Genomic DNA, 17341 nt, shown 5'->3' with positions numbered 1-17341 from the left:
CTGATTCAATTATTCCTTTTAATTTTTTTTAAATATGATAAGTCGTATTTTCGCCAATTTATATTTTCTATTGAGAAAATTCACTTCCTTAAATATGATATTAATATGTTAATTTAATTTTAATCAAAGAATTTGAAGTAATTCATTTAAATACAAAAAAAATCTATGTTTTTCATTAAAATACATCAAATATATTTATAAAGTATATTTTTGTATTTTAATGGATATTCGATCAAAAAGCTAATAAAATAAATTGTTTACAGTTAACACATACAAATCACCGTAAGAGCAACGAAATTAATAAATTTTAGTAGATTACAAATATTTAAAAAACCTTTAAAAAAATTAATTAGGTAAAATATTTCATGAAAATTAAGGAAAAATCTTTTCCCAATATTTCTTCTCAAAATCATTTAAACTTTGACCTACGGAAAATTTAACCACTCTAATTTATAGTCTTAAAACAGGAATTTGGCATTAGTTTTTAATAGAGAACTTTTATAATTACAATCAAACTTTAATAATATTCATTAATAACCGTTAATTAATTGTTATTACAAATGAAGATCGAGTAATATTATATGCCTACATTACTTTAAACTACGATTTTCTCTGCAAAAATTATCACATAAATACTTTTACGGTAATTTATTATTAGATTAAAACCAATATTTTTAGCTTTTCCACTTTTTTATTTGACCAGCGACCGGGTTTCGTCGTTACCGACATCATCACCAGTCTGATGATGTCGGTAACGACGAAACCCAGTCGCTGGTCAAATAAAAAAGTGGAAAAGCTAAAAGTATTGGTTTTAATCTAATAATAAATTAAAAATGCAATTCCATCACGAAGTGTCAGTGGATAATATAAAACTTTTACGGTATTTATGTGATAATTTTTTTAAAACAATTTTGGCAATTTTTAAAAGAACATTCATCTGGTTTTACCAAAAGATGTTAAATATACATATTATTATTTTTGAAAGACAAATATTTCTAAAATAATTTAAATAGGATATTTAAAAGCTTTGCATTTCACAAATGGTCGGATAACATAAAAATGTGTACAACAAATATGTGAATCAAACAACAACACAAAAACTATTCGACACCTGTTCTTTGAAGGGCGGAAGTAACTATTCATTTTACTTTCGCCAATAGTAAAAACGTATATTTTTTACGGATGTTAATTTTATATAATCAACCCTAGATAACTTAACTTTATTTGTATTTACAATGCCATTTGTGGATCGCACAATATTGACATATCGCTCACTCCTTTCAAGAACGTCATAAATCAAAATTTGTCAATTTTCAGTTGTGCATGTTTTCCGAATGCCCAGAAAATGTACTATATCCCAGCAAAAGAGGCATAATTTTAACTTAATATTTACCCGCTACAGGGCATAAAGTGTTGTTTTTGCATTTTGAAGAAAAGCCATTGTTGAATTATTTTTTTAAATATACTAAATATTTTTCAAATGGAGAAAAAACTTTCAAGTTTTACCTAAAAAGATCTGTTGCACAGTAAAAAGTTGAATAAGTGGCTTGATATTTATATTTAAAACATTGTGTTATATTTTTAATCTTTAAAAACGTTCTCCTAAAAAATCAAGTTTTTTTATCAATGACGTTCTTGAAAGGAGTGAGCGATATGTAGTAAATTTAATGTTAAATGCCTCTTACACTCATTTCTTATAAACCAAACCCATGTGCCATGTAACCGGTTCCTATTTTTAATAAATACTTTTGATTAATTTCACGTTTTTCATTGCGTAGTCCGCCAGATGAATGTTTAGTTTTTAAGGGTTAAATACATAATCAACCATCAGGCTGCTTCTCCGCAGAGAACGGCAGAGAGAATAGTTCACCACATAACTCCATCTTTCCAAATATTTTTCGCCACTTTCAAATTCATGCATCATCTCACCCGTATTATTCATATTATTTCGAATCCTGGCTCTTTTAAGTATGTAAAACACATCATCACAAGCTTTCCTTGTTTTTTTTAACTTTTATTTTCGACTATATTAGCCTTACACATGTATTTTGATGTTTTTTCTTAATCGTTCTTTCCACGTGGCTGAACCATATCAACATACCTTGCGTAATTTTATCAATAATTATCTCAGTTTTGCATTCTTCCCTTATTTCAGCATTCGAACATCTATCGTACATTATTTTGTCACATATTTGTATGAGAAATTGTATTTGAACTGCATTTAGTCTAATTTCATCCTTCTTTTGCCAGCTTTATTGTTCACTTCCATACATTATGATTGGTTCCAGAACTCCGTTGTGCAAGTTTTGTATTTTATATTAACGTAAAAAATTTCAGACATATTTTCTTTATTAATAATTCAATGTAGTTTTTTTATTTAAATCAGATTTCTTGTAGCATACTTTGATGTGTTAAGACAATGATATGTTTTTTTATTTAAATAATGAAATATATTTTATATGGTTAAAAAAGTTTTTTATTTATTGTCATTTTCTAGACATTTCTACTTTAACAATCTTAAAATAAATACGTTTTCTCCAACAAAGTGTGCTCAGTTGTTATAATTTTGATATCTCGAGTACGCCCGATTTTACAAAACCTTTCATAGAACGTATATGATTTTAATATTTTATAAACATGTTTGCTTATAAAAGTGTATTTCAATCAAAATATGCGATCGCAAGTAAAACAAGTCATTTGCCACTAGTGACCCCTCAGAACGGGATCAGACGTAACAGGAAAAGTACATCAATACTAGTACAGACATCTAGGCTGTTGCCTTAATGACCAGTGGGACCGTTCCCGAGAGATCACAGTCATGATAGTAATGGCGAGAAACTGCTTCTTCGAAATGCGTGACCTCCTTAGTAATAGAATCTTAACCTCAATCTGCGCATGAGAATTGAGAAACGACTCTACATCTTTTCAGGGCTTTTCTTTGTCATGGTAAGCTTATCTTTCACTCAAGCTTTCGCAAAAATACATTCAAACTATGAAACTTAAGATGAATTCTCAAAATATTATCGGTTGAGACTTCAAATTTAAACGTTTTACGATGCATCGGAAAAAAAAGAGAGAGCAGTTATAGACACTTTAGATTATTTTTCTATTTTTAGGTAAGAAAGACGTTTTATTAACTAAATTAGACACCTTACAAATAAATAGGACTGTCAACAAATCAAATTGGACGTTATTTCGTATTTCATATAAAAGCGTTAGAATATTCAAAAGTACAGCAATAAAACGTCCAATTTATTATGTAAATCGTACGATTTCATTTATTACACGGCCAATTAAATTTGTTAAGCATTATTTTTGGGTAACAAAACGTTCAATAAGAGGTCGAAAATTTGTATATTAAGGCAAAATTTAATAGTTAGCACATATGGAAAAAATGGAAATATGGAAAAAATCGTATATTTCGGAAAAACCAATCCCTCATCAAATTTAAAATTAATTAAAATTCAACAAAAAATAAAGAGTATGGTTAAATTGACTCATTAGGTCAACTATTTCCTAAAGTTGACCTTATGCTTGAATAGTTATTCCAAAACCAGTTGTCGTTAAGTTGAATTTTCGAAGTATTTAACTCAGTGAACGATAAATGATAAGGAGAGTGTTAATGATACATTATTTACGAAGTAACTTATTCGACATTATCTTCCCTTAACAATGCTCTTATTTTTCATAAATTTATGATGATGATGACAAAACAGTAAATTACCGTGTGCAAAATTGTAAATACATAAATATTTATGTGTTTAAAAGTAAAAAACCTTAAACCATCCACTTGATAAATCCGTGAAAATTATTTCAAAGAGTGATTTTGTTTGTTTGGGGTATGTAACGGGTTAATGCGTTACTGAAAAAAATATATTTATTCGAAATAATAATGCCAAATAAATATGAAACGAAAACATCTCTGTCGATGAATTCTGCTGTACTTTTATGCCCTCGAGCAGAACTTGAAAAACTGTGGAAAAATGAATTTTTCTTTCATACAACTAATTGATTAGTGGAAATAAAAATATTGAATAAAAAGGCTTCAAAATTTTATACGTTTTGTGAGTGTTTTGATCGTCTGTTTTTTGCGTATCATCTGAAATAGGTCAACCATGCAAATAGTGGAACTTGAAGCAACAGTATTTATCAATTCCGTTTTTTAATTATTTTTAAAGCATACCAAACCTAGTTACATCCGGAAACTAGTCAAATATGCCAAGTCATAAATTAATCATTTAACTTTTAAAGGGATACAAATAATTTAATGATGGACCACTAGCATTCATCATCATTGATTTCATAATTATTGCGGCCAAACATCTGGTTAAATGCTCATTTCACCTAATGGCCAAAATTGGTATTTAAAATAATTTTAAAATATCAAAATCTTTGTACACAAATACAGAATTCAATCCCCGAGAAACGCTTTAAAAGATAGATCATTTTTAAAGATCTTTCAACAAAAACAGAGCAGATTTAATTCATTAAAAACAAATCCGATGTATTTATCGCGAAATAATATTGTGTAATAATGTGTGTGTGATTGTTTATATTTAAATAATGTAATGCAATACGAGCCTTAGAGGCTTGCACACTTCTATCTGTAATGAAATACAGATAAAAAAAATTGACATCTCATCAAAGATGAAGAAGAATATAAAAAATATAAATCAGCAATAAAAAAATTATTAAAATGTACAGTTTTTTCAAACGATTATAATGCCGTATGTTAATATCACATATTGCCACTTATCATATCACGATATAGTCACAAAGACTATCTCTTGTCTAGGTAAAACTAATTCAATGCTAATCTTCACGTAATACTTAAATGTATCATCAGCTATAGTGATAATGTATTCCTAAGTCTTAAAACTTTCAGCTAAAATATCGAGAATCATAAAACAATTTCAAATGCATATTTTTGAAGATTTTCAAGTTGTAAGTTCAAAACAAAATTATGAACAATTGATCGATTTTATGAAACGTGTATAAATTAAAACATTATTTAAAATATTATCTACAACATTTTGAGTGTGTCCAAATACTTGTTCACAAAATCTGGATTATCTCCAATTACAGGAGTCTTTTTCATATTATCCTTTGACATCTCATCAAAGATGAAGAAGAATATGGATGTCAGGGCATTTACGGGGCTGACGACCGTTATAGGCTGGTTTAAGTGATCACTTTACACACGTGTAACATTCACCAATTCTACCCATTTTTGACCTTACACTACTCAAATTCTTGGAAGTTCTATATATATGAACATATTTTGAAACATTGTTCTTGAACCACTAGAACTTCACTAGATACATCTATTGGTGAGATGAAAAATACTTTTATGATTGGAGATAATCCAGATTTGTGAACAAGTATTTGGACACACTCAAAATGTTGTAAATAAATCAATTAGTTCATTAACCATTAAAGGCATTTCATGTTATGAATAATATTTAAAAATGTACTTAAAAAGGATTTAAGTACGTACTTATTTCAAAAAAATATATTTTATCAACGCATTTATTTCAAACAATAATTTTGTATAAATACGACGATAAAAAAATAGATTTACCTACAATCCTAAATTTGAGAATGTTTGTTATTTATACGGGTAGGCCAAGGCAGCGCCAGCGCGAGGGGATAGATTTCATATTTAGGAACTAGGATGACGCCTTCTACTGCCACTAGATCAGCTTGCCAACCCCCGGTGGCAGACGCCTAAATATAATATTATTGGTGCGCGTGGTTCTGACGGTGAATATTCAGCCCCTTTGGAAATGCTTTTCCAAGCCCAAAGTGTCGATGTCGAGAATTGACATGCCGTATTATTAATGGCCTCCACGTTATTATCATTTACAAAGCTCTCGCTTGAACTCAATTACCATTTACATTAGATAAACTAGGTATCAGTGCCAAAACGTGCAGTAATAACTTACTGTGATGACTTGTTTTGACTTCTCAACATAGATGAAGAAAATTTTGAAAGTCTGGGCATTTACAGGGCTTACGACAAGTCATAAACTCGTTGAAGCGATCACTTTATATACGTGTAATGTAACAAAGGAATGGCTCTTCTTCTTCTTCTTCTTCTTCTTCTCTTTTTTTCTAGATCCTTAGGATCAGTTTGTGCCTACGCTTGCCACTCTTGGAATGTTGACTCCCAGCTGTCTTTCCATCTTTTTGGAGGTCTGCATAGAGGTCTACGTCTTCAGGGTTTTCTTGAAGGGCGATACGTGGAAATCTGTCTTCTGACATTCTGTTTTAGGATAGGAATGGTGATTTCATCCAACTTTAACCAACTCCATTATTTGATACGGTTTTTCGTATTACGTCTTCTTCAAACCCTCATCCACATCCAATGGTGTATAGGGTACTGCATCATGGACAAAAGGTGATCAGCGCTCCGCTTGAGGTACCAGTCCAGGGTAATATTAAAGAAATGTTAGAGTGAAAAAATCACTTATCCTTATTTAACTATCCCTGGTAATCGAACCCGGGACCTCCAGTATGGTAGTGAAGCATGCTAAACATCCTACTATAGAAGCGGACAATTTGATGAGAACACCCATGTTTTAATACCATGTAGATACACTTCGAGTATTTGACTGTTACAAAATGATATGAGATATTTCTTTATTGCCAATTTTGAAAAAATAGTAATTCTACTGTCAATGTTTTAGCCTAATGGCGCTTGTCCACTTCCCGGAATTTTACCATCCGGCAGTCCGGTTTTGAAAAATGAAAGCTACTACGACAGTTAAGCGTAATCGAATTTACGCGCAACGTGTTCACGCACCGATCAAGAGCTCTGATCCAAAGAAAAATTGACAAAAGCACAACCCAATCCAAGCCAATCATCGTTTTAAAACGCTAACTGACGTGCCTGTGTAATTCCGTTTAGTGGACAAACGCCCTAAGGTGTGGCTTTGAACCATTTTTAAGTCAGGAAGAACTTTTGATCATAAGGAAAATTCGCAGTACACCAAAACTAAAAATTAAAAAAAACACACAAAGATAACTAGTTTAAAAAATATTACTGATTATTTTATTTCAGAAAAGTTAAAAATACATTAAATCATAAATACTCCAATGAACACGGATCACTTGCAATAAGTTCGTGGAGCACCGGTTACAAGCCACTGGCCTAAGGTGTAAAATTGTCTCAGAGCAGTCAAGACGGGTGCCTTACAAATACTCGTAGTACTAATTCAAGCGGAACCGTTTAATCGCATAATGAGATAAGTCTGATGCAATCCTATTTCCTCCTAAGGGTTTCAAATTGGATTAGCAGGAGTTTGCTGCGAAGAAAGACTTTGTCGCGAATATCAACCCTGAACAAAATGTTAAGTGTAATGAAATAATATGTATTGGGACAACGTTTGTCACCAACTAAGTGTGCACAAATAAATTTTAGGCTTACATACATTTTAAACATACATAAACACATCACAAGTGGTCACTTAACTTAACGTTCATTTTTATATTATTATAGTGTTCAATTTTCAGTTTTCAATATACATATATATATATATATATATATATATATATATATATATATATATATATATATATATATATATATATATATATATATATATATATATATATATATATATATATATATATATATATATATATATATATATATATATATATATATATATATATATTTATATATGTAAATATATATATATATATATATATATATATAAATATATATATATATATATATACATATAAATATATATATATATAAATATATATATATACAGTGGGTGGCCATATTATTAGGGACACTTCGAATTTCCTGTAATTTTCATTATTAAATGAATTTAATGAGCAAATAATTTTGTTTTTTGAATATTTTTTTATTGATTGGGGTGCTTTATTTAGAATTTAGAAACTATATTATCAAAGATTTAATAATACCAATTTATTTTTATCATAATAAGTGATTATTCAACAATTTCGAAAAAATCTTAATTTTTAGTAATAACACCCTTTGCTGCGAGTACAACCTCCAAACGTCAGGGCATACTTTTTAATGCAGATTTTTGCATTGTGCCAGAGATTAGGGTTATTATGCCATACTCTGATAAGAGTTTCTCTCATTTGCCGCTTAGTGGTGATGATTTCTTTAGCAATCTCACGTTTCGTTAGTTCCCAAAGGTTTTCAATGGGGTTCATATCCAGCTAATTCCCCGGGTAAGGCAAAACACAGAGGTTTTTTTCAGCCAGGAATGTGATAACACTCCTGGCTTTATGACACAATACCGAGTCATGCATTAACACATACTTTTCATCGCCATGGAACCATTCTTGAGCCTCGGCTAGAGTCGACTTTTCAGTACTCGCTGGTACTATTCTTGCCTCATGGTCCCTTCCATGATAAAGAGGCATCCCATACCCTTAAATGAGAATACGGACCACAACATTATGCTAACAGGGTATTTTTAACCATCTCCACAAGGCAGTCTGGGTGGAATTTTTTTCCTGGGCCACGTCGGAAAAATTAAGTTTTTCCCACCAAAATTTTTAATGTTGACTCGTCCAAGAAGCAGACCTGTAATGTATTACCATAATTGCAAAAATCCATATATTTTTTATTTTCTTAATTTATTATACGAATACAAGCCATAAATATTCGAATCTAGTCCGAAACAGTTACATTCCGGTGTTCTTTGGCCCATAGGAGTCGTTGTTTCTTCATGCCTCAGTCAGGCGTAGTTTTTTGGTTGGACGTCGACCCATTAGATTTACTTCAACTAACCGTCTCTGAACTGTCCTTTTGGATACGTTGATTCCTTCATCGTTTATCAACAGAAATCAACAACAATTAGACAATCAACAGACTTTTTACGATGTTGGAAATAGATGTCCCTGATTTTATGGGCACCACGCGGAGTTGTGATGCTTTTTCTGCCTTTTTTTCCGACGCGGGCTGATTCTAGACGCAGGTTTTTATCAATTTTTCTTTAAATCCGATGGACTCCTGACTTCGAAACATCTGTAAGTGCTGCTATTTCTCTCTGGAAATATGTGGAATGAAGTAGTAAGGTTATAACTTCCCTATATTTTCTTGGAGATATGTTTGAAGACTTGCTCAACTTAAATTGAGAATATTATGGTTCAGTTCTAACTAAATTGAATTTTATTTAAAAATTCATTGAAATTAACTTATTGAATTAGCAAAACTAATAAATTATTAAACAACACTTACGTTTTTATAGTCTTGAACTCAAAAAACTTACAGAAAAATGGTTTAAAAAAATATTAACTGAGCTCACACCAATATCATTTTTCACTAATCAACATCCAAATGAAAAAAAACTTACTTTTTTGATATTTCACAGTATTGATACATCTTCAAAACAATAATTATGATACCAGCAACAAAAATACATAAGAAAAAATAATTTGAACTTATTAATTTGACCAAAAAATTCATTTAAACTTGAAAATTACAAAAAAGTACAAGTGTCCCTAATAATTTGGCCACCCACTGTATATATATATATATATATATATATATATATATATATATATATATATATATATATATATATATATATATATATATATATATATATATATATATATATATATATATATATATATATATATATATATATATATATATATAAACGTATATGGTAGTACCACGTACCAAGTGCAGCATATACAATGGGTGATATACTTTGCCGTGGAGCATAGTCATTAATGTGATGAGATATTTACAAAAACGTGACTTGATAGCAATCTGAGCCGCGTGTTCGGTGAATATTACACCCGGCATTTTGATTAAGGCCTGTCATACTTGATTTAGCAATCTCACCCCTAGGATTACAAACCTTCAGCGAAGATTCGTCCAATTTGCTCTCCTATACATTCCGTTTCTAAGTATAGACTTATAGAAGCTCAACGATGGAGAATATCAACGCGATGTATTATAAAATATCGTTCTATGTTCATTCTCTACACATACTTTTAATTATTATTCAATTATATTGCGTGTGTAAAATCAAAACAAAAATATTGTTAAAATATGAAGAAAAAAACAATGGTTTTTAATGATATTTTTGCTCACACGTGAAACGACAAGTGAATATGGTCCGCTACCGTACTGGAGGTCCCAAATTGAATTCTGAAGGGGGGGATAAATATAAGAGATTTTTTCACTCCAATATTTATTCAATATTACTCTAGACTGGTATCTGAAGCGGAGGGACAATCAAAATAGCACTGCGTTTATGCAGTGCTCTATGTACCATCGGGTGCGAATAAGGGTTTGAAGGAAAAGATAAATTATTCACTTAGCGAGTCGTAGGCTCTTAAAATACCTAGAATTCAATATTTTACTTTATCTATGTTATGATGCTTAAAAAGTGTTGGTATTCTTTTCTCCATCTTTACCTGTGTGTATGTGTGACTGTGTATCATATTTGTTGTTAATTTTTAATTTTAAGTTTTTGATTTTGAAAATATAATTAAGGGATTTTAAGATCGAGATTACAAGTGGGCGGTTTTAATTGGTTTAAGATACACAATATAATGGGATGGTACTGAGATAATAGAATTAGTACAACATAATGAAACAGTCTACCATTATTACTCCATGAACAATGAAACTCGATAGATCTTTATTGTTCGAGGTATTTGTGCGGTTAGTAATTTGGAAATACAATTATATCGTAATGGATAATTTAATAATCACATTGTTTATGAACATCTATATTATATGACGGTATTGGTCGTCATGGTGAGTTTAAAATTAATTACATTCTCGTATACTTGTATTTTTTTTAATACAACTTTTACTTTAAATTTGTTGCAACGCGTGCTTCAATGGATTCCGCACTATTTTTCAAAAACCATATGTCTAAATTTCTATAGAGCTGGACAAATGGCAGTATTGGAGAGTGCAGTTTTGCGATTGCAAGCTTAACTGAGCTAAGCTTCTCACATCGTCTCACCAATATCACTTTTTTTATCAGTTACACTTTGTTTCAAATAAAAACAGATAAGAAGCATATTTTTTCCATGTTTTATTTTATTTGACCAGCTATCGGGTTTTGTTGTTACTGACATCATTAGTCTGTAACGACGAAACTAGGTCACTGGTCAAATAAAAAAAATGGAAAAAAACTATTTAAGTACTTAGTTGTTGTTTTATTTTATTATTTAGTTCTACCCAGAAATGTTGGTACAAAACTTATAACTTGGTTTTACAGTATTTATATTCTTTCATATTTGAAAACAAAAATAGCTGTCTAAGTATTACACTCCCCGTTTAGTCAAACCGGAAAATTTTATTTAAATTTTACGTTTTTTTCTCACATTACCCTCAACTGAAACACATGACTTACTTTTTTCTAATTAATTTGATAGAAATTGACGCAGTACCCTATGCACCATTGAAAAGGGTAAATGTACTTATTTTATCATCGTATTTTTAAAATAAACTATAGAATTTGATGCAGCACCCTATGAACCATTGAAAAGGTTAGTTTACTTGTATATAATTTTTCGATTGATTTTAAGAAGCTTGGTTTATCGTTATTATCGTGGGTATCAAATATTACCGACCATCACTTACTTTCTATGTCTGATTTAACTAACTTTTTTTCTGTTTGCGTCCAAAAAATCGTAGAACCTTTTTTCAGAAAAAAAAACGCGCTGATTCTCTCCTTAAGGCTGAAGTCTTCCGAAATTGAAAGGTTTATGTGGCATTGGGACCGGAAGGTCCTACATATTTCTCCATTTTTGTGATATCTCAAATGCAGTAGCAATATAAAATCGTGTTCTTTGGCTCTCATCGTATAAGTAATGAACCCTATGTAAAAAAAACGAGAGTTTAGACTCACCTCATTTGTTTTTTTTTTGTGAAACCATGACCATATTACTCCTTATTTTAATGGACCTGCCAATATATTCTGCTTTTTTAATCGTCTTGTTATTTCATTTAGACCCCTCCAATATATGACAAACTTATTTTATTTATTGTTTCGGCATTAACTTCGTGGTAAGACATGTTACAATGATTAAAGAAAACACTTGTTTTTTACCACTTGAGTTGACTCAAGTGGTAAAAAACAAGTGTTTTCTTTAATCATTATGACAAACTTGTTTACAAATGTATAATTAATTATAATTTAAGATTCTCTTTAAAAAATATTATTAATGAAACCATACATAAAAACTAATGATGTTTTTAATTACGTCAAAGGAACGAAAGTTTTCAGAGAAAAATGTGTTTTTGAAATTAAATTTCTAAGATTTTTTTTATTGTATTTACCTTCATTTTTCTTTTCTCCTTAATGATCAGCATTTTTTATTCAAACTTCCGAGTGAACATTTTTAGAAGCATTCATTAAGCATTTTTTTTTTCTTAATTTACAACTTACTTAATAATTTCGTACCTAATATTCAACATTCAACTTGTATAATGTACCATTTTATTTATTAGATTATTCAAACAACCGTATAGAAAAAGTTTTTAAGTCTCGTGTTTTCAAGATATTAGATTTGGGTTATTTAAATAAAGCATTCGTAATTCCTTTAAATTTTTATAACATTTTTTTTTCATATCGTCGATTTAGTATGATTCATTATTTATGCTTTTTATTAGCATAAATTTAATATACGGTTTCGTTTTGATCCATAACGACAGGTAATTCTATATCAAAGGTCATCCTTATAGTCAATCAATTCAAAGTTTTATTTATATAATAAATAACTCCCTTTCTAATTATCACATTGCTTTCCCATATGGGTAGGCAGAAAGAATAGAACGCCATACTTATCTGTTTTCGCAAACAATCTTCGCCATTTCCTCAGTCATGTATCTCCTCATGTATTCCTGCCAATTTTACTGACTCACGATCTGATCCCATTGGTTTCATAAGTTTCATAAACTTTTCTTTCTCATCTTATTCGATTCAAATTTCCAAATTATCTCAACACACCTTTCTTTATGTTATCAAAAATACTAATTTCAGCCTTGCATTCCTTCCTTTTTTTCAAAGTTTACTTTTATTGTATCCTCAACTGGATACAATAAAAGTAAACTTTGCCTAAAAATAAAATCTTCTTAACGTTTTCTTAAAATACATTTTCTCATTGATATGAACGAGATGCTCCTAATGTAGAATCCAGAATAAAGTATGATTTCGTTTTTTTTCAGGGGAACAAGTGGTATAGACATTGATCTACGTCGGGTAGACATTGATCAATGTCCTCTTCAAACTGGTGGTTCTCAAATCAACATTTTCGCCGGGACTGACAAATGCAAAAAAAGGACTACTGATGTGAGTATATATTTTTTCAATATTGTCCTTACGAATATTATTCTTACGTAGGGGATTATTTTCAGTAAATAAATTGGTCTACTAACAGGCATGCCTATGAAGGTTGACGGGAAAAAAACTACAAATTAATTGGGTTTTTTTTATGTAAAAAAAACTAACTTCTCTTTAGTAATAAATATCAAACAATATATTTTTTGTCATGAAAATATTACCATACAAACGCACAAAGATATCAGAAAACTGTTTGGGAATATGTATAGCAAAAAAAATCCAATATTGATTTAAGTTATTAGGGTGGCAGGGAGTTTCTTATCATTATATTTAAGTGAGTTAATTAGTTTAACTAGGACGTCTGCCTTTGTAGTTATATGGTTAGCGTATTTAACTACCGTGTTGGAGGTCCCAGGTTCGATTCCCAAGGGGAGTGAAAATAAATATAAGTGATTTTATTTACACTGTTATATTTATTTCATATTACCCTTGACTGGTCCCTGAAGCGCAGGAGTAATAACCTTGCCTTCATGTAAGTAACGATCAAGATAACACTGCGTCAATACGATGCAGTGCTCTATGCACCATTGGAGTGTAGATAAGGATTTGAAGAATATTTAAGTAAGTAACTGAATAACCATCACGCCGCTTTCCCACAGGGGTAGGCAAACAGAATATAAAGCCATACCTATCTGTCTTTAAACATTCTTTGAATGTTTCACATTCACGAATCTCCTTATACATATGTACATATCCGCTGATTATTCCGACTCCTGAGTTGAGCACTAAAAGTTATTTAATTTAACTTGTTGAAAATCATTATTTACTTATTTCGTTAAATTTCACATATTTCTTAAATTTTATTTTACGAGTGCGTTTACGAGTACATAATAAAACAGAGTAGTGTATTTGTTCAGTTGAGACTTGACATCAAGTAATCGAACTACATGGAAGCAGTTAGAATTATTGAGTGGAGTTGTCTTGGGGACGGTCGGAAGTAGATGGGAACTGATCGGTCCTCTGCAGAAACTTCTATAAACTTCATTTGGTCACGTGGGAGACCTCTGTTGTCACATAAAGTTGGATTGTAGTGCCATCTCTGATCGCCGTACCATAAATCACGACCACATGTTTATTCGCATTTATTGTCACCATTCTCATTTTCTTACAAATCAAAAAATCATGTAAGCTATCAATTTATAAAAATAACATTGTTTGGCCATGTCAATATACCATATATATGCCAATATACCATATTTATACCATAATATTATGGTAAAAGTTACACTTCTCGACATTTTTTAACAAATAAGTATAACAATAATTTACCGAATATTTGATTTTTTTTTAGTTTTTTTTTTTTAATTTATCAATCTTCTTATATAAAATTTATGTCTTATATACATACATATGTTGCCGGGCTCATTGCTGAGAATCAATATCTTTCAACCAAACAAAAACCAACTGGTGTTACTGTTCAAAATTAGAGACATATACAGCCGTTTGAAATTAAAGGGTACATTTCTTGTATATAAGTATAAACAATAACAAAAACATAAAATTATATTAAAACTGAGCAAATAATTACAACTGTTTATCTTTGTTATTCGACAAGTCGACAAACACTAGCCGAAGGGGGGTAAAATAAATATGTGATTTTCTCACTGTAATATTTATTCAATATTATTACCCTGGACTGGTACCTGAAGCAGAGGGCTAATCACCTTTCCTTCATGTGTAAACGATCAAGATAACACAGCGTTTATATGACGCAGTGCCCTATGCATCATTGGGGTGCGGATAAGGGTTTAAAAAAAATTATAATGGAAAGAATTAGTTATGGAGTTTCGTAACATATACTATAAATATTTTCTAAATTACAATAATACGATATGTATGTATACTCTAATGTATTCTTAAGGTTATCAGATATTCATCGTAGTCTATTGGTAATTTTCTGATAATATTATGATTGTTTTAGCAAACAACGAAATTATGCTAATGTACCAACTGAATATAGTTCAATGGATACAATCTAAACACGCACATATGTTATGATCCTTACATCTAGAGACTTTGTTTTGAATCCTGTTTTTCTCAATTTTTAATCATTTTTATTGTATAAAATATATATGTACATACAGACATTGCTGGGCTCATTGCTGAGAAGCAATAAATACTTCCAACTAAAAACAAATTAGTAATTCTGTTCAAAGTTAAAACCATATATAGCCGTTTAAAAAAAGAGGCTTTATTGTTTATAAATATGTATAATTGGAAAAAAATTACACCGAATGACTGATCAAATAATTGTTTGACATGTAATAAATGAATAACTGAATTTCAAAAAAAGATATATTTTCACAAACGAGTTTTTATTGAATACGTACTGTAAAGGGTGTAGATATATTTGTTTCAAATTCAACAAACAAAATAGTTTTGTTTTAAACCTCAGACGAAGAAAATGGGAGAATAATTTATATTTTATTAAAATAATAAAAATAATACTTTAAATAACTTTGTTTGTAGTACGCTGCTTCTAAGAAAAATACTTAATTTATATTTTTATAGTATAGTAAGTTTAACTGAAACAAGCTTAACAATAGTATTAAATACAAAAATCAAACAGGCTTAAACGTAAAATTTGTATCTACCAAAAAAAAAATCTAGCAAAAGGTTTAATTTAAAATAATCCAGACAATAAAACAGAAGTAAGGTATAATTTGTGTTAAAAACATAACAAATTTTATATAAATAATACAAAAATATAAAAAATCAACATAAATATTCATCATTTATCATTAAAATCTCAAATTTGTTAAATTAAACGTTGATTAAAATGTATAATAATTTCGAGTGAAAAAGAAAAAAATATCAACTTTCTGAAAACCTTAATAAGTAATATTCATGGAAGTTGCCTTTTATTCAATTATTACTGAAAACATCTCGGTACTCAAATTGCCAGTTCTCGTTAGAAGACAAAAGATGTCTGTGTGTATAAACCATAGAATGCTTTTATAACCAACAAAAAGCTTTTATTTCCTAAAATAATGACTAGTCGACAATTATGGATTAGATGGCGGATGCTGACTATATTCTCCGGGGAAATCGGACAAATTCTCAGATTCTAACAAATCACGAAAGAATATTTCATTCCATATTTTAAAGTTAAGTAAAAGACAAATGCTTGAAAAGTCGGCCATTTATCACAAATAAGTGATCCCATACTTTTACGTTTGCGCGTGAATAAATCGTTTTCCTTAATGATTTAAGCGAAAAAGAGAATTTTCGAAACGCCTTTTTTTGCTACACAATTTTTCACTTTAAATGATTAAAACTTCCTATCAAATTAAATGAAAACCTAAATAAAATTCAGCGCTTAAGAAACATTATAACGTAAGTAACGATGTTATTTTATTTCTATATATGTACGATATTATGCGTATACATTTACAAACATAACGTGGTACATTCAACTCGCTTTAGTTGATGAAATTCGCAAAGATAAAGAATACACTAGAAAAATGTGTGTTTTTTACGAGCCTAAAGCTTTTTTCCTTATTTCTGAGCGCATCCTTACTTTTTCGATTAATCAAAAGTGCCTGTCTCTTCCCTAATAAAATACAATAAATATTTTTTTAATTCATTATTATTTCATCGTTTTTATTATTTTTTAAACTTTAGTTGAAATACTGGGAACCTTAAATCAGAACACGGATTTAAATAATAATACTAAATCTATAATATATTATTAATAATACTTATTTGACATAAAATATATGAATTACTGAGTTTATATAAATATATATGACATCTCATCAAAGACGAAGAAGAATATAGAGGTCTGGGCATTTACGGGGCTGATGACCGTCATAGGCTGGTTTAAATTATCACTTTACACACGGGTAACATACATCAATTCTACCCATTATTGACAACCACACTACTTAAATTCTTGGAAGTTCTATATATCCAAATGAACCAATTTTGAAACATTGTTCTTGAATCACTAGAACTTCACTAGAGATTGGTGA

The 17341-nt window shown here is 29.9% G+C and overlaps 1 protein-coding gene across 1 annotated transcript in view; it reads left to right on the top strand.

Moving 5' to 3' along the window:
* The window catches only part of LOC148311341 (putative G protein-coupled receptor CG31760), a 269803-nt gene that overhangs the window by 30787 nt on the left and 221675 nt on the right, over positions 1-17341 (top strand). Inside the window, exon 3 of the mRNA XM_088256792.1 lies at positions 13193-13316. Coding sequence (XP_088112918.1) covers positions 13193-13316 — 124 coding nt within the window. The remainder of the gene's footprint in view (positions 1-13192; positions 13317-17341) is intronic.

Source organism: Brachycentrus maculatus, unplaced genomic scaffold (genome assembly GCF_059751285.1).
Source record: "Brachycentrus maculatus isolate JH-2025_06_01 unplaced genomic scaffold, ASM5975128v1 h1tg000067l, whole genome shotgun sequence".
Lineage (NCBI taxonomy): Eukaryota > Metazoa > Arthropoda > Insecta > Trichoptera > Brachycentridae > Brachycentrus > Brachycentrus maculatus.
The sequence above is the reverse complement of the archived record's forward strand: the minus strand, read 5'-3'. Positions and strand labels throughout refer to the sequence as shown.